General features: G+C 39.3%; 1 protein-coding gene across 1 annotated transcript in view; it reads left to right on the top strand.

The window, feature by feature from the left end:
• Nucleotides 1–22252, top strand: part of LOC131799172 (collagen alpha-2(I) chain) — a 40952-nt gene that overhangs the window by 13555 nt on the left and 5145 nt on the right. The window contains exons 18-64 of the mRNA XM_059116865.2: nt 52–96; nt 582–635; nt 776–829; nt 1081–1134; nt 1549–1602; nt 1743–1796; nt 2004–2048; nt 2481–2534; nt 2788–2832; nt 2916–2969; nt 3170–3223; nt 3640–3693; nt 4137–4190; nt 4970–5023; nt 5278–5322; nt 5767–5811; nt 5895–5948; nt 6493–6546; nt 7116–7169; nt 7804–7857; nt 8113–8166; nt 8696–8749; nt 9160–9213; nt 9421–9474; nt 9805–9858; nt 10038–10091; nt 10180–10233; nt 10709–10762; nt 11194–11247; nt 11851–11904; nt 12211–12264; nt 12363–12416; nt 12965–13018; nt 13593–13646; nt 14015–14068; nt 14484–14591; nt 15309–15362; nt 15806–15859; nt 16873–16926; nt 17232–17285; nt 17584–17637; nt 18012–18047; nt 18729–18746; nt 19264–19281; nt 19710–19745; nt 20150–20170; nt 20323–20430. Coding sequence (XP_058972848.2) covers nt 52–96; nt 582–635; nt 776–829; nt 1081–1134; nt 1549–1602; nt 1743–1796; nt 2004–2048; nt 2481–2534; nt 2788–2832; nt 2916–2969; nt 3170–3223; nt 3640–3693; nt 4137–4190; nt 4970–5023; nt 5278–5322; nt 5767–5811; nt 5895–5948; nt 6493–6546; nt 7116–7169; nt 7804–7857; nt 8113–8166; nt 8696–8749; nt 9160–9213; nt 9421–9474; nt 9805–9858; nt 10038–10091; nt 10180–10233; nt 10709–10762; nt 11194–11247; nt 11851–11904; nt 12211–12264; nt 12363–12416; nt 12965–13018; nt 13593–13646; nt 14015–14068; nt 14484–14591; nt 15309–15362; nt 15806–15859; nt 16873–16926; nt 17232–17285; nt 17584–17637; nt 18012–18047; nt 18729–18746; nt 19264–19281; nt 19710–19745; nt 20150–20170; nt 20323–20430 — 2460 coding nt within the window. The remainder of the gene's footprint in view (nt 1–51; nt 97–581; nt 636–775; nt 830–1080; nt 1135–1548; nt 1603–1742; nt 1797–2003; nt 2049–2480; nt 2535–2787; nt 2833–2915; nt 2970–3169; nt 3224–3639; nt 3694–4136; nt 4191–4969; nt 5024–5277; nt 5323–5766; nt 5812–5894; nt 5949–6492; nt 6547–7115; nt 7170–7803; nt 7858–8112; nt 8167–8695; nt 8750–9159; nt 9214–9420; nt 9475–9804; nt 9859–10037; nt 10092–10179; nt 10234–10708; nt 10763–11193; nt 11248–11850; nt 11905–12210; nt 12265–12362; nt 12417–12964; nt 13019–13592; nt 13647–14014; nt 14069–14483; nt 14592–15308; nt 15363–15805; nt 15860–16872; nt 16927–17231; nt 17286–17583; nt 17638–18011; nt 18048–18728; nt 18747–19263; nt 19282–19709; nt 19746–20149; nt 20171–20322; nt 20431–22252) is intronic.

Raw genomic sequence — 22252 nt, 5'->3', positions numbered from 1 at the left:
TTTATTTTTGCCTGGATCGTTTTATCTCCTGATAATTTTATGACTTTACAGGGTGCCCCAGGGGATACTGGGCCGACAGGACCACAGGGAGGCCTTGTAAGTGCAAATGGATATTTCTTATATTGGATTTACGACAACGACTCGTGTTTTATTTCCATAAGTCAATCGTTGGCCGGCAAAATTGTCGTACCGAACAACTGGCATTACTTAAGCTTTACTTACGATCAAAATTATTCCTACAACCAATAAAAACTTAGCTTACTCACAACACTATCACGTAACTCACAAACATCTTTTTTTCATTATTTTCACCTTTCATAGTTAGTATAGGCTACAACATGATTTCGAGTGCACTTTAGTGTGAACAAGCACGAATGAATGAAAAAAGCGTAACAGAAAGTCAAAGCGTACGAATTTTTTCCGCGCGAGCGTGTCATTTGTAATTTACACTCGCGTAACATAATAAATGCACTCGTTTTCGGCCAATCAGAGGCGTATAGTTTTTCATGTATATTCTTAATGCTTAAATTGAATCTACTATCAAAATGGCCGTTTGTAAATAACTCTCCATCCTTTGAAAGGGTTCAGAAGGACTTCCCGGTAAAGCTGGATCCCAGGGAGCCAAAGGAAAACAGGTTTGCCCAGCCTTAAAGTGTTTTAAGTTTTTGGAAACTTCCGTCCACTTTCGGAAGGGTCCGTCCACACTTCCGCCCGAATTCGGACACTTTCCGTCCGTTTTCAGACGATTTTTAACGACGAAAATTTGCAATTCTAGGGTGAAACAGGTGTCCAAGGAGGCACAGGGTCGCCAGGTTCTGCCGGTAAAAATGTGAGTAGGTGTTTCTGTTTTTGTACGTTTATTTCTCGTAAGAAACTTTTATTCTATTTTTAACCTTAAAGGGCGCAATCTGATGAGTCTATAGTGACAATGAACAAATAGTGGATACTAGATCAGTCCTTTATCACTGTTTGGGTCTAACATATTTGTGTTTTTTAATTCATCTGTGTTGGTGCCTCTGTTGATATGGCTCACTAACTCGCTGACTATTGATTGATTATTTTGTTGTTGTTTTATTGCAGGGTAGCCCAGGTGGGCTTGGTTCCCCTGGTACTTCAGGTTACACAGGATCAATGGTGAGACAAGCTGTGAACGATAATGTTAGTTTGCGAATAGCGCAACCATACTTGGAGAAAAAGAACTCAGATTGGTCCCTATAGGTGCTGAATCCACGACCTTTTAATAACTTCTTCGGTTGCTCTACCACTGAGCCGAAGGAGACTCATGGCAGACTAAGCCGTTTAACTAGATCCATAGTCACAAACTTACCTCATACGGCATGGCAAAGGATAGGAATGTCGATATGTAGTGCTTCTGCACAATAATGACGATGAACAACTCATTTGTTTGTTCCTCTGACATAAAAAATATAGACTTTTGAAGCAGATCTCAATCATTTTGAGCCCACAATTCTGTTTCTACAGAACATGGAATTGGCAATCTACGCAACAAAACTCTACATGGTATTTAAGGTCCATTGCATTTTTCAGGGAGAAGCAGGCGCTCAAGGTGAAAGAGGGTCAATCGGCGAGAAAGGATTGCAGGTATTGTCATTTGATAGGGACATTCCGAACCTGATTTTCAAGTTGAGACCCTGGCTTGCTTAAATGCGGCAATTTGAGGTATAGAATTAATTATCATGGCATATTAAATTGATATGTTTACTTTGCCATCATCTTTTCAGGGAATTGTTGGAAATCGAGGCTCAAGAGGATCTCGAGGTCAAGCGGGCATGCAGGTGTACCTAAGGGCTATTCTCAGTTTTCTTTTTTTTTTTTTTGGACGATCAAATTTTGAAAATTTTTTAAAGCACATCCGGTGCACACAATACGAGTAATATCCTTTCCTTGTAGATCGGTAACATGAAAAAATGATGTCACATGGTATGTATTTCCTTTAGCACAAAAATGGAAAATAATCAACAATGAATAAAATTGCTTTTCAGGGGGTACCAGGAACACAAGGCCTTACAGGATCACAAGGAGAGCGGGTAGAAGATTCATCTTTTCCTCAAAAATTGAATGAACAATCAAATGTTTTCTTTTAAATAAGAGGTTATGCATGGTAGTTATAGCTGCCTCTAAATTACTTCTAAGACAATTGGAAAACGTTTACGGCCTAAATTGAACAAAATTTTTCTTGGTGAGATGCAAAGTTATTTAATATTTCATAATTTTGTGTAATATACCTACCAGGTGATTTGTACATAAATTAAATTAGTCTGTCTTTATTTAAAGGATAAAATTACGCTATAAATAGCTTGTGATCCTTCACTAAACCCCACCCGTGTTTTCTCTTTCCTTTTTTTTGTTCCGGTGTTACAGTAATAATTATATCTCGTTTGCTTTTTTTGTTGTTTTTTTGTTTTTTGTTTTTTTTTTGTTCTGTGAAAGTCATTGGTCTCATTTCATACATTATGCAGGGTGGTAGAGGTCGAAGAGGATCGCAAGGAAAGGCGGGAAAACCTGGAACTCCTGTTAGTATGCAACCCTAATGTTGGCTAGCTTGGTTTGTTCACATCATTTCAATAGGTTTATGTTTTTGAAATTGCTTTATGGCATTAGGAGGTGATGTAATTGTTGTATTTTTTTTAACCCTCTTTACTTCGTAGATAATTCTGCCATTCCCGTAATTTATAGAGAATTTTGAAATCATGAATTTACCTGTTCGCTATCAAACTTGTCACTGAAATAAATGATAGTAATCAGGTAATATTTTAATTTCCTCAGGGAGCGCTTGGCGAAAATGGCACACCGGGAACATCAGGCCAGATGGTATTTATAGGAAGAGTTACTAGTTCAATTTTTTTCGTGCTCTTGATTATTTTCGTGTTAAAAGTAATTCTTATTGTATTCAGGGCCCTTCAGGAGTTTCTGGACCTACTGGAATGCCTGGAGAAAAAGGAGCTCAGGCAAGTGAATTGACCTTGTAACTGTGTCAGTTGAATATCCACCGTTCCTTCCAGTCCTGCATTTCTTGTTCTTCCAAATTTTCCGCGTAGCAGTTCGCCTTTGGACCTTGCATGTCCAATCTTGAAAACAAAAATGGAATATGGACTGATACATGTTACAATTATTTTTTATTCTCTTTTTTTCCCTTTTTTCGCTTTAGGGTGAGGAAGGTCCCCAAGGAACTCGTGGTGAGGCAGGACCAATTGGGGCAAAGGTAATAATCAACCAATTACTTTGGGAGCCTATGTTATATATGATATAATTGGAAAATGTTAGCTTCAACTATCTTACATCCATGAAGCGATGTTACATCCAACAACAAAAACAACACCCCAAATCTCTTAAAACATCTTATAAAATATATTTATCTCAAAAACTGCTACAGACATTGCATAGAGTGTTAGTTGTATATGCCACACATGCACATGTCCACTCATCATATTTTGTGGTCCATGGCTCACGAGCTCAGCCATCAGGGCCCGTCAGCCGTGAAAAAAAATCGAGAATTGCAACTCACTATGGTAACTTTCCACAATAATTGATATTTACCAGTGCATGAAGCTAGAGACAAATTTGAATTATGATATAGAGATAGATTAAATTTAAACAGATGAAAACTTTGTCTTATAGGGTGAGTCAGGACCAACTGGGAACCAAGGCTCACGTGGATCGATGGGAGAGCAGGTTTGTTCGTTACATTTTTATCATTATAGTATATTGTTTATTTGATAATTTATTTTGGTTGACCCTTAGAAATCCATTTTAACCTCCTCACAAAAATGAATTTTGTCATGGTATTCCTGCGCAGAATCACTCTGCAAGGTGCAAAATTTGTAGAACTAAGTATTAAACTCGACACGAAAGGAAAACAGCAGGATAGTTTTTTAATTTACGAATACAATTCTACTGTTTGGTTATAGTCTGTCCTACGCTCTTATTTCAGCTGTGCTCCATATGATGATCGCAGGGAAAGCAGACAATAAACGAACAGACATGTTTTTGTATTGTGCAAAGACCAAATATTCTCGACCTCCTGGTGCTAGAAAATAAAAGCAAAATATAATAATAGCCATGTTCTGGAATTCACTGATTTGGATTTTTCTTCTTTTTTTGTTGGTTTCCTTTAGGGAATTGAAGGCCCTGCTGGAGAAAGTGGATCAACTGGAGAAGATGGTGATCAGGTTAGCTCCTATGGAAATAGATAAAATATTTGGGGACCTCCACTTTGTGCAAAAAAAAATAATAATAATAATAATTATCTAAACTGCTATATTTTACAAGGATTTCCAGCCCAGAGAAAAGTCGAACTGCACACGTGTAAAGTAACGATAATTTTTAACATGTATTTGATATTGCCAATCAGCTGCTGACACATCGCTCGCCTTTTTGCCATTCTGGTCAGGTTGACGAATGAATGGCAAAGCGTTCACCATTCTCAATCCAAAGTTGTTTGTCGAAATTCTTTCTCTTCTTTCTAGTTAAGGCCTTTGGTGTTTATGTAACAAACAAAGTAATACATGATTGCTTGTGGAAATGGAATTCCCCCTCTCGTATTCAACTCGAAGACAAATTCCATCTCTACGCGTGCCCATGTTTATGAAATATGTTGAAATCTTAAAAATTGTCATCTACATGTTTATGCCTGTAAATCTATATCCCCTCGTAAACAATTCAGCCAGCTGGTGTAAGCTTGACGTTTTGACCCTAATTTTTTTCCTTGATGCCTCGAAAATCAGTCATTTCAACCAAAGTTGTTAATAAGTGCCTGGTCTCCAGAAGTGCTCTTGTTTTTTTTTTTTTTACTATCATAAATACCATAACTGTAACATTATTGAGTCATTACTAATTTAAAAACTGTCGATTCGATCAGTAAAATGGCGAAACCTTGAAATTTCAAATAATGGAATATCGATTTGATTCTTTCTTCTTGTTTAAACCATCCTCTCTTTCTGAATGTAAGGGACCCACGGGGACTCCAGGAGATGTTGGAAAAGCTGGTTCTTCTGGATCGGAGGTTAGTACTGGTTTTGGATATTTCCTGAATGGCCTGGGAGTCACTTTACATATATGGCTAACATATGTCAACAGAACGTTCTGTCTGTAATCATACTGGTGGTTAACCGGTCGGATTCTTGCTTCACAGTCGTCACCGATTTTGTTAATCGTTCGTATGAATACAGACTGAGTTTTACTTTAATTAGTGAAATTGGTTTTATTAACATCAAAAGAAATTCGCAAATATTAAACCTGTTTCTTCTTAATCACTAGGGTGCAAAGGGAAATGCTGGAACAAGTGGCCTGACTGGAAGAACGGTACCTCTAATTAAGAACTAGCATCCTTTTGTTATATCCGCAAAGAAGCATGTTGCAGAATACAATATGATCTTTATCATATGAATTTAAAACGCTAGTAAAAAGTTCAAGACATATTCAGAAAATATCTTAAAATCTGATGCATTATTTTGAATGAGAACTCTAGCCCTCATCACGGGAGAGTGATGTGAAAAAATTTCCAAAAAAATAAAAACGATTGTATTTGCAGTTCAAATGTAATGTAAATTTGAGCAATTGTTATGATGATTAAGTCTTTTCCTCGTGTGCCAAATGAATGCCATCGTCTCGATTCAGCGGATTCCTGCATGCAAGTGTTTATCTTCGATGCTTCTACAAGCCTTTGGACCACCAATTTGCACTTGCATGGATATTTTAGGGAGAAGTTACGAAGGCGTCAAAGGGTTAATATGTCTATGTTTTCAGGGAGCGCCTGGGTCGTTTGGGTCACCAGGATTATCTGGAGAACAAGTAAGTAATGTTCACACGCGGCTTGGTGCATGGAAATACATTTTAGAACGGATTAATTACCAAGAAGAACGTTTTTGTTCTAGGGACCTGATGGACGAGTGGGGGAACGAGGCGATGAGGGCAAAAGCGGCCCAGCGGTGAGTAACAATTACATGCATTGGAAATAATCGCAAGTTAAGAAGATTCACAAAAATTGTTTCTTACGGTCCTTTTTATGTTAAGCTCCATTGTGATCTGTGATCATCTACCATATCGATTATTCGATTCTGTATCCAAATGCATTTATTGGATAAATAATACCGATACATTTACTTTCCCTTGGTATAAATACAATTGTAACTGTCCGATAACTGTCTCCTGGCCGTTTTTAAAACAAAATATATCCTGCCCGTGGTACATTACTGACCTCCAGTACCGCTGCTCTCCCCGACTTCCCCTTGGGAAGTCTGGAGTCTGTTTTAGAAAACACACTTGTTTCCTTTGAGGCCAGAAGTTAACACTTCTGAAGGAAATATTTATATTCTTAAAGTATATAATCACACTTTTTACGATGTAAGCCACTGAATTTTTATTAAAATCGATACCGTATTACGCCCTCATTTCCTTTAAAAATTAGGAAAATACGCTTCTAAATTTCTCCTTTGACGATTTTAACTTTTAGCGGTTCTGTTTAACTTTAAGGGACCACCAGGGCCTATCGGCGAAGTCGGTGATGTTGGAAGTCAAGGACAGACGGTAAGGAACGAAAGACGCTTGACGTTGTTTGTCGATATTGCTGTTCCATGAGCAGTAAATAGAACATACCAAGTCATAGAAAGGATAAATCGCTCAAAGAAAAAGACGAAAATATCTACTTTCATTTCTGAGGTTTTATTTTTCAGTGGAAGGCGACCTAATATGTAGGGAGTCAGATAAGAAATCTAAGCTGGTGTCAAACGAGGGGGGAGCACTTGTTGAATTGCGTACGGTATGCATGCTTCCAAGGTGCATAAACCATAAAATCAACACACGAATGAGAAAAATTGTGTGATAACTTCACGGGATATAATTGACAGCATTAGTTTTCTATTTTATTGCAATCATCAGAAGCATGCGATCTATGAAGTTGGAGATGTGAAGCATTCCTTCTGCATTTCGAGTTCCGTCTCGACTGTTATTGAAGCAGCACGGAACATTTTCACAAGTTTGGTTCTGAACCTCAGAGTTCGCATGATATTGAAATTCTCGGTAAAATGCAACACGTAATAATTCAAAAAGGTTTTGTCATCATTTCTATCTTTTTTCATTTTCCATTTATGTGACAGGGAGGTCTCGGATCACCAGGACCTACAGGACCCCCTGGAGCAAGAGGAGGAGAGGTAAAACGTCGTGACAATGGTAGACGAAAGAATTCTTACTTACGAGGCACGAGTGCTCGAGAGACGGGCCAATTATGAGCCCACAGTTAATACTGCTAGGGGATTTTGCACGTGAACAAGATTTCAAGAAGCTCTTCGCTTGCATTAACATGTATCAACGGCAAAACAACAGGATCGAATATTGCTACAATTGTCCAGTTTGTTTAACTGGAACTACAGTCACATTTAATTCATCTGCTACCTGTGTTCAGGCTCAGAAAGAGGAGAAGCAAAAGAAAAAATGCGGACTCACTGAAAATGTGAAGGCTTTTAAAACCATACCCTGTTCGGTGGTACACACTTATTCAGGGCCAAATAAGGGAGTGTATCTTTTAATTATATGGACACCAATAAACTGTCAGGGAAACTTGACGACAAGCTGGAGGTAATGTGCGATGGACTAGCAGCCCCTATTTTAGAGGACTAATAGAACTCATTCTTTGAAAAAAAAAACACTTAAATTAACTTCACTAATAATGAGCCAATAGGTTTATGATGGTTAAACTTTCGCTCCTTGTCTCTGTGCAACCGAATAAATGTTCTTGCCATGTTCATGTTCATGCTTGAAATTCTTAAATTCTTTTTCTCGGTGTAGGGTGATGCAGGACCAGTTGGTCGACGCGGCGAGAATGGTGCTACTGGTCAAGCGGTATGTGAGAACTATTTTTCCTTAGAATTTCGGGTTTTAATGCTTTATACTTTTGCAGTTTGTAAATTGAGATTGATAACAGTAGAGACGAGTTTGATAAATCCTCCTAAGGGCAACCTCAAGCAGGCGATTTCATAGCACGATTGACTGATACTCCAGTGTTCCCGATGCAAAACAGCAAACGTAGAGATGTTGCAATTTTAGGCCTTTGTAATGGCGAGCAATATTTGCTTCTATTGTTTTAAATACACCCAGGGTGTCAGTGGCGAACTAGGAGAACAAGGAATGACGGGCGATATGGGCGTCAAGGTAAGTGTTACCAGAGATCTTTAAAAGGTTCAATGTTGCATTGTATATGGTTTATTGACCAAAACCTGGATATCGGAAAATATTGCTACTGGTTTTTATGGCTCGAGACGAAGTTAAGTATAAATGTCGAAAGAAAGCGGAGGTCCATACAACAGAAAGTATCGGGTCATCTTAACCGAACAAACTTGATTTATTACGTGGCAAATCGGTTACGCCAAGAACAGGACCAAAAATGAATTTTTTTAATCAAAATATTCATTACAGCTGAAAGAAATTTAAAACAGTTTTTTCAGTATGTATACCGGTTACAAGGATTATGCAGGATGTATACCTGCTCACATGCAGCCAACCATGATTTTAGTGAAACTGATAGATGATGAGGAAATGTAAGACCAGATGAAGTAAAGAATTGTGTTTGGGTGCGTAGGATTTACTTTCTGGCGATACGATCGGCATTAATTGGTAGAACTCAACTGAAATGTAGGTTAATACTGCCTCACTTAAGGTAATTTATTGTGTTTTTTGAAAGGGAATTCCTGGGGACGATGGAATAAGTGGACAAATCGGCGCTAGTGGAGGCTCAGTAAGTTTTCCCTGAAATTACAGCTATATGAAGAAGATTCCTGTACGCTCTTTCGAATGCTATATTTAGAACCACTTTCTCTCAGTTTGTATTAAAGAAATAGATTATAATCTCGACATTTCTATCGCGCAATGTTTCCTCTTGCGGCCCTTTCACTCGGTCAATAAGTTCATAGTATTGCACACTTATTAGTATTGAAACTCGTGTGACTAATTTTTGGTGTTGTTACTTTTGCTAAAAAAAAAGGAATTAGTGAAAAAACATTGTTTACGAGAGGTTCCTTACTCAGGAGAAACTTAGTTAAGAGTTTTTTCCATCATATAGTCCCCTGTGTTTTCACAGACTACCGAGGTAAATAACTCACTAAAAAAGACGATTAAAAACGCCAGTTTTACTTTTTTATGATCCAGGGCCCACGTGGCGACCCAGGAACCAGCGGATCAGCAGGTTACCCGGGTAGTCCTGTAAGTATGTGACAATCAGATTTTCTTTTTGTGGCAACAGAGTATTAGAGCTCAATTTATTGATTGTTGGAAAACTAACGACAATCAAAGTAATCAACGGCTAATGCAAAATAAGTGAAATTTCAACCTTGATTAAGTCTCCATGAGAAAGAAAACCTCCGTAAGAAGTTTTGACAATCCAAGTTTTTCCTCGTTATGTTTTTCTAGGGACCACCAGGTCCAGCAGGGAACACAGGAGTCACTGGGCCGAATGGGGAAAAGGTGAGTGAAAATTAGTTAGTTTAATTTACGTTCACTTACATACAGCCAATTTCCTCAATAATACAAAAAGGAACGAATCAATCAAATGGCATATCTAACCTAATATGAGCTAAAATGTGCAAGGCAAAATTAAATATTCTATTTTTGATTTGTTAGGGAAAAGCATTTGGGTTATTTCTGAATGCACTCTGTCCGTAAGGTTGCATCAAATCTATGGGGCGTCATATCTAGTTGGGTGAAATTCAGAAGTTGTAGAATAAACTGTTAGTACAAGTAGTACATCGTGTTTTTTCTTCAATGTTTACTGAGTGGACTCTGTCCCCTTTTTAGGGCTCCTCTGGGGGGACTGGGCCGGCTGGTGGACCAGGGTCAAGTGGAACTGAGGTAGCGTTGACGATTATGTTTCCAGAAACCTCTAGATTCATATAGTACGCCAAACTGTGAGAATCAGTCTACGTATTCATACATTCTTTCGCACGTTCTATAAAATGATATAAATAAGTTATTTTGAAAGGGATAAAGCGATAAACAGTCAATTTTGTAAACTTATTTGTGCTCTTTAGGGTGCGATGGGTGACATGGGACCCAAAGGATATCGTGGTGACAGTGGAGAAGAGGTATTGACCGACTGACCATAATTTTTTCTTGATATGTCTCCTGTGTTTAGTGTAAATGAAAAATTGTTTATTTCTTTACCTTGTTTAGGGTGGAGAAGGCCAACGAGGACCCATGGGATTACCTGGACCTTCGGGAGCAGCGGTATGTAAAAGATGACATTTCTAGGTGATGATTTTCAGAGAAAAGTGTGCTTCAGAAAGCATTATATTCGTATTTCCGCCATCAAGAAGAATAATGGAATTCAAGACATTCAGTGCTTGACATTCCAAAGAGAATTTGGGAGAAACGAAGGCATCATGACAAGGAAACTGGATTATATCATTGGGTGAGGTAATTTTCTTTTGTTCCTAGGCAAGGCACTCTTGTTATGTCAAACGCAGTGACTGGCTAGGTGTATATCTGCTTGAGGGAATGGAATGGGGGCCACTAGCTATGGACTAGTATCCCATCCTAAAGGACTAGCAATACACATGAACAGCGTAAATACCCTCATTAGGAAAGAGCCAATAGGACTTACCCTAACCTGGCACTGGACCACTTGCATGGTATACAAGATAATCAGGCAGAATAAGAGAAGTAAATTAATTCTGTGAATTTTTTCTTTGTTATTTTTTAGGGGGCAATGGGGAGTGAGGGAGTGGCAGGCACTAATGGTCAACCTGGTAGAAAGGTATTTGTATTTCCTCTATTACCAGTTTGTTTTTTCCCTTCAGACAAAGTTATTTGACTTAGTGGACATGGGGGAGAGGGCTAGTCCTTCCCTGTTGGTTTTCTTCTTTTCATTTTGATTTGCTTGTACCGATTTCTTCAATTTTTTATTTTATTTTTCGTGGCAAACAAGTTTCTTTGTGAAACAAAATCAGAATTTCTGATTATCTAAGTACCCGGCAAGCACTTAAATTTTAGTAAAACACTTATACATGGAAAACCTACTATAAATTCTTTCTTAGTACTTGCTGTTTAACAATTTATGTTTTGTGTTTATGATCCACAAAGTTCAAATGAAGTCACAACACTTTCAATTTACTGGTTCATTTGACCGCTGGGCACTAACACAGCATTCTTACATTGTTTCCTCTTTCTCGTTTTCATGGAAACTAGGGTGAGGCAGGTAATTTCGGAGGGCCTGGAGATGGAGGACCCTCAGGAGCCATGGTAAACACTTTCGCTTTTGTATTGTTGTAGCCAGTTCAGAGTTTATACAGATGTTTCCTGATTCAGCGGTCAAACTTCGAAGAGATCCGTTCGCCATTTAAATTATTTTCCCCAAAGTTTTCAAGGAAATCATAAGAAGCAACTGCTGTCGCTTAAAATATGGAAGGGGGGGGAGGGGGGAGGGATGAAAATGTCTCTAAAAATCTGTAAAAGGACACAAAAGTGAGGATAGGAAAACTGGGTACTTTTCGCAAGGGTCCTATATAGGCGTTCAGCTAACTAACCGATGTGCGTTAGGAGCGGAGGAGTAAAAAAACAACGGTTTGGGTCACGTAATAAATTACGCGACCCGACCGAAACCTCTTTCGTTGTCGCTCTCCCGCCTCTATTACGCTGTTTACTATTTCGTTCTCTTATACCAACTGAACTTCTGGAGGAGGTCACGAGCTTGAGTTCATTTGAAATTATAAACCTGCATTTTCATGGTTCGATCAAACTTACCATGCTCATGTTCAAGAAAAGTTGACTTTCCTTTCTGACGTCGCGTTAATGAATTAAATTTCTCATTCATTCTGATTATAACTCAAATTTTCATTGACCCAGGGTCGCCCTGGACAAGATGGACCACCTGGAGACCCGGGCTCCGGTGGACCAAGTGTGAGTAGTAAATTCACTTTTTTATCATCATTTATTCTTTAATGATAGCGTCACAAGGTAGGTGTTAACCATTTTCACCCGACCATCAATATTGATATTCTCTAGACTGTTCCCTATACCCTTTCTTAGGTTCTGACAAGTGGAGTCTGTTTAACAATCAAGCGCTTCTTTAGTTGGGGATCATTTCCTTTATTCTCATGACCTTAATGGATGTCACAGGGGTGGAATTGTAAGGAAAATATTATGCAAGTCACTCGTGGGGGTCAAAGGCAGCAGGAACTTGTTACTATTATAATTTTTTTTCAGGGAACAGCAGGACCCGCGGGATCATCCGGACCACAAGGGGCTGTGGGAATGCGGGTATGACACGATTCGTAATCTAATTGCTATTGTTATCTCTTTGTGTCCTTAAATAGAAAAAGAAGGATCGGACGATTCTTGTGGTTTGATTTTTACAGGGAAGCGTTGGTCCATCTGGATCAAGAGGAGCTGTTGGCAGCGAGGGAGCAAAGGTGAGTGGGCGTTATATCATTCTTCAGCAGAATTTGAAATTCAAAAACACTGATATAGGATTTTTTAGGAGGTTGACTTTACTTCAACTCATTAAAAGTAGCAGTAAGGTGTATAGAAGAACACACGATACACTGTGTTCGCTTGCCTCTTTGTTCGTTTGCTCACTGATTTTCCCATCAAGTGTTGAAAATTTCTTAAGTTTTTATATTTCAAACTACAGTTTTTCTCCCCCTTCCCTCCCCTAATATATATTTTTTGCATTCATTCGCGCTGCACGTGATCTCACAACAGAAGCCAGTTACGTCCACAGACTTTGGCATTCGAAATTGGTGGGGTCAAAGTTTAATATTAGTATTTGATCTTTCTTTCAGTGAAAATTTGTTTCTCGTTTGTCTTGGAATGTTAGAAGTCTCGATATTTTTTTCAAACCAAATGTTATGTTTTTATCACGTAGCTGGGCTCTGACTATTTTTTTGAAAAGGATTTTTTTTATGACATGCACTTAGGAGGTGATTTATGCAACTACATGTACGTCGTCTTCTTTCAGGGCGAGTTAGGAGAACCTGGAAGTGACGGCAAAGATGGAGCCCGTGGATCTCTCGTGAGTTACCATTATTCAACTTTTGTTGTGCGCACAAATTCTCATCAGCAAATGAAACCTTTACTGGTGGAACAAGAGGCCATCAAAATGACGAAGATGCTTTGTATGATGACGCTACCTCAAAAGAGAAGCGAGAAACAAGAACCAAGCAATAAAGCAATTTTCGATTGAGAGTCGAAAAGGATTTCATTGGTTCTGCTTTACTTCGTTCTATGATTGGTCCAGAAAACTCGCGCCACTCTCTTAACGGATCAGATGCAAAACTACAACCAATCACTACTTGGTCGCCCGCGTTTTCCCGCGCTTTAGGCAGACTGGTTGTTTTTTGGTATTACGGCACTCGGTCGAAAAGCGCTCCATTAATGTTGTACACGTTCGTCATACGAACCACTATGGCGGCTTGTATAAAACTCCAGTTTCAAAGCAGCCCATACCTGTTCCGAGTTTTCCTCACGTTCAATACTCTATTACCCTACGTGCCAACAGATTTTAACTTGATTATTTTTGACAACTCAACGCACAGTTGCTCCACCAGTGGAGGCCCCACCTAAATGTGAGTGTATTCTTCTTCTAGGGAATGGCAGGACAAGATGGAATGCAAGGTGCAACAGGTCGACTTGGAAACGAAGTATGTGTCTTCAATGAGATGGTTTCTTTTCTAACTAACTGGCGAGCTCGAAAGTGTGTGATACTCACTCACACGTTATAACTGAGGTGACATGTTTACTGACATATTTATTGTGGTTGATGAATTTCAAACCAACTGAACAATTGACCGACTTAGTGAATGACTTACAAACAAGTTAAAATGACTTACCAACTCGTAGATCAGCGGACCAACTGGCTAGCTGATTGACTGACTCTCCGTCTGACAAACCGACTGATTGATGGTTAATTGATCAAGTAATGGGTCGTATGGTCGACCAGTTGATTTACACATAGATTTATTTGTTCTTTCGTTATTTCACTGATCCAATCACCCATTTATTCTCATAGGGTGAGGCAGGTGCAAGAGGAGAGCTGGGTACACCGGGACTTCAAGGGCCCAAGGTATGCAAAAATACTCATGGACAAGTATCAGCAGCTCGACGAGGGACAAATTTTTAACCCTATTCAGATACAGGGTCTTTGTACAAAAAAAAATGACAGATGAGTCAAGAGTTACATTCAGAATTCATTCAGTTACTGACATCGTAAAGTTAAAGACCCTGTTAAGTTTAAGATCCTGTTAAGTTTATGACGTCTTTAAGTAAATGGCTTCGTTCAGCTGACAGCGTCCTTCAGTTAATGACGTTCTTTTTTAAATGATTTCGTAAAATTAGTCAAGTTTAAATGGTGACGTTATCAAGTTAATGATGTAATAAATCTGGTGACATCATTAATTTTTAATTAATGATGTCATCTCATATGGTATTTGTGTATGTCACTGCTTAAAATGAAGCATAAATCTTGTTTTAAACCACAGGGAGATCAGGGTCAAATGGGCGTACAAGGTGATCAGGGAGCCCAGGGAGAGCCAGGTCTTGATGGGTCTCAAGGTGAACAGGGCAGAGACGGAACCAGTGGTGATGACGTAAGTAGCATTTATTTGCAGAGAGTAGTTCCAACTTGATGCAAAATTTATGTCATATTTCACCGCTTTTAAACCCTTATTCTCGAATACATGCGCTTTGCACCGAAAATTATCCTTTTCGTAGTACCTATCCAGATAGAAGTAGTGTTTCACGTAAAATGGTTTACAAGTAGACACATTCGCTCATAGAAAGATCATTTACTCTTTGTGTTAATATACAACATTGTTTCAACTTAAAGTCTCGCTATTTGAGGATCAGCATAAATGGTTCAAAGTACGCAGGTTTCGAATCATCCACAATAAAACACGACACTATACTGGCGTGATCAGAAAGACGCGCGCGATACGCGGTTCAATCGCGATATCAAGGGTAACTCGAGGAAAATCTTGCAAACATGGGGTTACTCTGAGGCACTTCTTTTGCCGGAACTCCTGTATTTGGTCTTCGAATGAATTTAAGACATATGTAATGCTGATTTAATTTAAGTATTTATTCTTATTTTATTCAGAAATAGAAAACCAGTATATGGTCAACAGAGTCTCCAAGTGATTGCATGAAAGATAGTAATGAACGGACGCGATTGAAATGCACCTAGTAGTCGTGTTTCTGTCGCTTAATCACGAGTAGCTACACGTGTATTTTACTGATACGTTTGCGCCTCATCATTCTAAAAGAACTATTTATATCAAGTTAGAATTTTTTTATACTGTTCATAGGGAAACCCTGGACCAGAAGGGCCAAGAGGAACTACGGGAGAAGACGGAGATCAAGTGAGTGAAACCATTGAAATATTTGGCTCATAATTAGTGCTATGTCACTTGGTAGAAGGTTCCACTGAAGAGACTAATGCATTGGCAGTATCATGAGATCATGTAAGGCTCTTTAAGGGCTGAATTGTTCGAGGCATAATTGACGCTAATACAGAATTAACTGATATAGCAACGCACAGCTTTTGCACACAGCCCGTTATTGAAATTAAGCGGGTCTTGATCAGCACGGCCCAGGTGATTATAGAAATGCACGCACTCTGATTGGTCGAAGTTTACGACATATCTTATTTTAATAAATCATTGCTTTTAGTACTGAGGCGTACAGCGGTCTCTGTATAAAAGAAAGAAAATCAGGAATTGTTGGCTAGTACTCCAGTATTCATGCCTATTACTATAAACGAAAACAATATTTAAATGAAAAAATTTTTTATCTTTTCGTTCAGGGAGACCAGGGTGGACCTGGAGAAGAAGGAAGTGAAGGCCAGAGAGGAGAAAAAGTAAATATTCTTGTTGATTTTTTTCTCCTTTCAAAAAGCTCCAATGGTAAAAATGACCTCTTTTTCACTTTCATTTCTTTTATTTTTGAATACAAACAGAAGTGACCATGCTCGCCCCATGCACAACTCTTTGTTTCGTGGTGCCCCTTGCTCCAGACTTTTGAACGATACTGAGTTATTATACGTGCATTGTTTAAGGCCTTACTTTGGTGCTTGAATGTTTGGATGTAGCACCTACAGTTTTCATTAAAATGATAAATTTTTTAAAGGGATTGAAAGGCGTAAAACAGAAACCTTCCCATTCGTTGAATCACTGGAACTGAGAATCATAAGCGAAATTATGGCAATATGATTTGAAATTGTGACCTGGTGAAATTTGGATTGGAGTTCTACCCCCCCCCCCCCCTTCCTCCCTTTCCCCGCCGCTTCATTTACCCCTTCCCTCTCCACCCATCATGACATCGTTTTTATACCTGTACTATATTTAACATAAAAGTGGCACACGAGGTGCTGCCGATAGCGTGCGTCACCACTGTTCCTACTACATTTTAATGTCTTCTGTAACCTATTACTGAAAAACCCACGGCAACATAGACTGTATTCTTTTTTGAATGTCAAAAAAAGCAAATGGTGACGTCATGTATGCGTCTGCCTTCCAATAAATCATAAGGAAGAAAAGGAGAATTCACTCGATAAGAAACAACCAAAATGCACGTGGAATTCAGGGAGAATTTACATAACTTCAATAATAATGTTCATGAAAAAATTACGCACGTCTGATCGGCTGAGAAGGAGTGCATTCTCATGTAACACGAGTGCAAAGTTGTAACACGAGTTCAAATTACAAATAGTGCGCGCGCTGTCAAAATTTACTTCTGTCTGGACTGTGTGTGATCTTTTTTCATGTACTTTATTACGGGCTAGAGCAGTTTTGTTCTCTTTGAAAAATTAACTCGTGCTTATTAACACCAAATTGCACTCGAAATCATGTTATTACCTATACATATATCTAGGGAGAAAGAGGCGAACTAGGGGATCCAGGCCCAGAGGGAAGTCCAGGATCTAAGGTAAGGTGACCACTATCATTTGTTTTACTTATTGGAGGAGATTCCTCAGGATGCTACGAAAAAGGAAATTCTGTAAAGTCCATCTGTAATGAAACGTGTCAGATACAGTAACCAATTACGGATGGGTTATCTTCGCAAACCACTGACAGCAAAGTCGTATCCTCGAAGGAAGTTCAGTGCAAGAACAATTTTTTTTCCCTCAATCCGCAAACATATTCGCTGGCTTAAATTTTTTCTTTTTTGGCTCTTTGGTTTCTTTTCTTCCTTCCATCATTCCAAAAATAAATAGCTTTTTTCTATGACAGGGCGCTCAAGGCGACATCGGCCCTCCGGGGAGCACTGGAAATGAAGGACCACAGGTAGGCCACCGTGAAGCTTAGGTAATGATAAATATCACAGGTCCACCAACTTTGCTCTCAGTCGACCCTACATTATTCAAATGGCGTATCTTTACCGAAAAGCAAAGGCTGTTTTCAAATGCCCAAAAAATGGTCTTGCATGTTGTTCATTTGACCATAAAGGGCCGAGCCCGGCGAAGTTTGGAACAATTTTTTACATTAAAATAGTAGCCTTCAAGACCGATATTTTCCGGTAATTGCTGTTGTTTGTCTTATTTTTATTTTAGTACGTGCTTGTTCTTTTCTAATATTTCTTCAGGGAACTGACGGGGACCGGGGAATCCCTGGAATATCGGGCGAACAAGGAGAAGTGGTACGTGATACTTGACGTTCAACTTTAAACTCCTAGGATCAAAAAGCTTGGATACATAATTATTACCTGTAAGCATCCGCTTGCGCTTTTACTGAAAGACGTAAAACAGAAGATCCCCTTATGAGGGCCGTGTGCGATGACTCAAGAACACAACGAACAAACTTTGGGCGTGTGCGAAGAGATCAATTCTGGCCAGCCGCGCTCTGATATCCCACGCTAAAAAATTCCAATGGAAACATGAGAACTAGGCCAAGGTGTTTAAGGTATCAATGAGTGAATAGTACTTTGTGAAAGTTAATCAAGATACGAACAGAATGTAGCAATATATCTGGAAGTGGACTGGTCATTTATTGGCTTTTCCTCGTATGTTGTAGGGCTCCATAGGCCCATCTGGTCCATCAGGAGTCAAAGTAAGTGAAACGATTGATTCTTAGCACTTCCAGTAAAATCGTAGATCAACCTACGGGTTAGAATTAAGGCATTACGGAAGCTTAAGATGAAATAAGAAGCATTTTTCATTTTATCAATAAATCTATACTTCAGATAAAACTTTGTTCTCAAGGCGCACCCTACCACCCTTTGGTTTGCTTTACTCCTCGAACTCTGGCCGGGTCATAAGGAAAATGAATTTAATCTCGCATTGTCTCTCACCCCCCGAAAACTACAGGAAACCTAAAGAATATCGGGGGGAAGGGGGGAGGGTAACTTCGATAGGCTAGCATCTCATCTAAGGGCTATGTTAATACCCTTTTTCGCCTCAAGGTTCGGAAACCTGTGGGTGAGGCCACAGAGGCCATCAGGCTCATTAGCTGACTTAACCTCTGATTTTGCCCTCACCTTTTGACCTGTTGCTATGCATGCCAATATCTATAGAGTCACTTTCACTGCAGTGAATGCAGTGTTCTTATTGTCCTTGATTTCCCCCAAATAAAAATTATAATCAAACCAGCTGGGTCAAGCCCAGTTTCAGTCTCTCCCCCTTTTCTTTTATAATCTATACGGGCAAGCGGGGTGTCAAACGAGGCAAGGGATGGAATATTTATTAACAACTTGAGAGAAAAACGATACCTTTTTACCTCTTCTTTTTTCAGGGTGATCGTGGAATACAGGTAAAATGACAGTTCTTAGAAGTATCTTTTGGCCAATTTGCGTTCTTCAGTTCATTATACTATGCATTAGACATTGGTTTCCATAAAGTAAGGTGCACATGAATGCGTACCTTATAATTGAATTGTAAGCGGGTGGTTGTGACGGCCTGGGGAACTTATTGTTTGAAGTCCTATGCTCTTTCAGTTCCAGTTTGAGGTCTAAACAAATCTATGTTGCTTTGTTATTCCTTGAGGTCAACCAGTTTAAACAATTTGGAGGGAGTTACATGCATGTGAACAGCTCAGTGACGTTTGCACAAAGGTTGCAAAGGGTAGCCAGGCAATATCCACCCCGTTGCTAATGAAACCCTCGTGCAGATTTTAAAATATCAGGATTTGAGTAACTTCTTCGCTGCTTCCTCTTACATTTAGAACTCCTGCATTCGGTTTTATGATATGATTTTAATATTTCTACATGTGGTTGTATTTATTCAATACACTGCTAACAAATGCTTTTTATTGCCATTGATTTACTCAGGGAACGGAAGGTCAACGGGTAAGTAATTTCGTCATCTTCAAAAGTAATCGTTTTTTCATCGAAAGGGCATAAACCAATTTTTTTTTTATACACCACATTTTCCGCTGCTATTAATTCGATTGGTGATTGTGTCTTGTATAAAATAAATTGCTTTCCACGTATTGACAGCATCTGATTTAGTGTAGCACATTTCCATCACTCTTCTTTTCGATAATTGAGCAGCTTGATATAATTTACCACTTTTAGGAAGATCATTACGATCTGGAGAGCAACATGTTTGAACATTTATTGTGCCGACTTATCCTGAAATTTTTATTTCAATAAATAAAAAATAACTTATTGGCCTTGTGCATTGTGATTCAGGTTCATTATATGTAAGAGGTAAAGGTTGCTATTTATTTATTCATTTTGTTTTCTTTGGTTATTTTCTGTCTCCATGTTCATAGGGTGATCCTGGAGAGCCTGGATCACCTGGTCCATCGGTGAGTTTTCTTTCGTCCAATCGTTAAGTCCAGTACAAGGATATTTTATAGAATAATACCCTTGATTGTAAGTTAGGATCAATGACGATCACTTGCTATTTTTTTTTTTGTTTTTTTTTTTTTGTGCTTCTTGAAAAAGCTTATTCTAGCCGGGAAGAGAGACATATACAATATAAGAAATATTTATGGTTTAATGCGTCGATCAATTCAATGCGGGCATAGACGACGGTCAAATGCCCGTGGGTCGCCCGAGGCGGATGTTGAAGCTTCGAATTGATTGGCGCTTTTAAGGCAGTGGGACCGAGAAGTTAGGGCGCTGTTCCTGTAATCTAGTTGTTAACAACAGCAATTGTCCTTAACCCAGAATTCATATTTAACGTTTCTTCGTTTTCTCTGAATTTCAGATTGCCCTCAGCGATCTTGTGGTAAGTATTCATTACAAAAAACTTATTTTTTGAATTTCAGACTTCTGCGTTTTGCCAAGAGAGGATAAATCCTCTGATGGCATGGCTGGCTGGTTATGAAGATCATTAAACTTTTTTTAACTTTGTCTTTATTTATTGTTATTTTTTATCAGACATCGTCAGGGTACACTGGCTTTGGATCATTGACGGAGGCACCGCAAGATCCACCCCTTACGGCCGAAAAAGCGGGGACAGTAAATCTTTATAGAAGTCAAAAATTGGTGAGGATTGTTTCACTTAATGGTACTTGGTTGTAATTGAAATTGCCTCGTCCCTAACTAATCATTTCATGGAAAAAAAAAGAGAAAAATTGCACGGATTTTCGAAAACCATCAATGCTTTGCACGCAAATCATGTCGGGCGAACAACGTGTTTCCTTATTCGGCAATGCCAATGCCAATGCTGTGTTATGATTGGCTACACGAACCACAGGCGGCCCAAGCTCCAGCTGTGAGATGATCATCTTGCGCAATAACAGTCATGGCGGAATTATAAGAGTTTGTAGGGGCATATTTACGACCGCTCTAAGGAATAAAAAATACGTCAAATTCTCAAAAAAAAAACCTCACCTTACTTCCACAGTGTGTTGCTTGTTATCTGACCGCTTACTTTGATGAAAAGAGCCCATTTAAGCAAGTTGTTATTTCGAGGTTTTCAACGTACATAAGAAAAGCCCAAGGCTGAACACTCCATTTCCGAACGCCTGATCCGAGAAGCGAAAAATCCAAGCTCAAAATGATCGGGCGCCCACAAATCCAACGCAGAATCCAAGCACATATACTGTAGTTTCATTAAAATTCACTAAAAACTCAATCTTCCCCGTGCAACCGACACTAAGCCGCAGTTTGCTTCAAAAATTTCCGGTTTAGAGGTTTCTAACAGCCCGCGGCCACATCAACCTTGACACACGACCGTTGAAAACCAGCTCGGTAACCCTACCTCCTTTTCGAACTGAGCCTCGCCGGGGACCATACCGTCAGTTATCGTCTATAAATTGTTTTAGAACCACGGGTCCCCTCAGTAGAAATCGATCAAGAGGCTATTGTTTCGATCGGCCAATCGGCCAATGTGATTATTTTCGGAGTCAGGGGAAAACCTTGGAAGGATTTGTTCCAGTATTCAATTTAGCTCTATCTGGACATACTTAATGTTGCTAACAAGACAACTGTTATTTCGTTTCGTCCGCACGGATATCAGCAACAACAATACTTACCACGATTTCCATTTCTGATACGAGTTCGAATTGATTACGTCCCTGCTGCAACCGTGGAATAGACTATTTTTTACCGACGACATTTTTTCTTTTTGAAATTGAAAGGAAATTATCGAGATTTACGAGATCAGCTGTGCGGTTTGCAACTATGCCTGTAAATTATTTTGAATTTGTAAACATTTCCGGAGGCGAATTCGATTGGCCGATCGAAACAATAGCCTCTTGATCGATTTCTTTTGAGGGGACCCGTGGTTCTAAAACAATTTATTGACGATAACTGACGGTATGGTCCCCGGCAAAGCTCAGTTTGAAAAGGAGGTAGGGTTACCGAGCTGGTTTTCAACGGTCGTGTGTCAAGGTTGATGTGGCCGCGGGCTGTTAGAAACCTCTAAACTGGAAATTTTTTAAGCAAACTGCGACTTAGTGTCGGTTGCACGGGGAAGATTGAGTTTTTAGTGAATTGGAATGAAACTACAGTGTATGTGCTTGGATTCTGCGTTGGATTTGTGGGCACCCGGTCATTTTGAGCTTGGATTTTTCGCTTCTCGGATCAGGCGTTCGGAAATGGAGTGTTCAGCCTTGGGCTTTTCTTATGAACGTTGAAAACCTCGAAATGGACAACTCGCTAATATGCGTTCTTTTCATCAAAGTAAGCGGTCATATAACAAGCGATACGCTGTGAAAGTAAGGTGAGGTATTTTTTTTGAGAATTTGACGTATTATTTTATACCTTAGAGCGGTCGTAAATATTCCCATACAAACTCTTATAATTCCGCCATGACTGTTATTGCGCAAGATGATCATCTCACAGCTGGAGCTTGGGCCGCCTG

This window comes from Pocillopora verrucosa, chromosome 10, assembly GCF_036669915.1.
Source record: "Pocillopora verrucosa isolate sample1 chromosome 10, ASM3666991v2, whole genome shotgun sequence".
Taxonomy (NCBI): Eukaryota; Metazoa; Cnidaria; class Anthozoa; order Scleractinia; family Pocilloporidae; genus Pocillopora; species Pocillopora verrucosa.
Note: the sequence above shows the minus strand (reverse complement) of the source record. Positions and strands in the feature narration are given on the sequence as shown.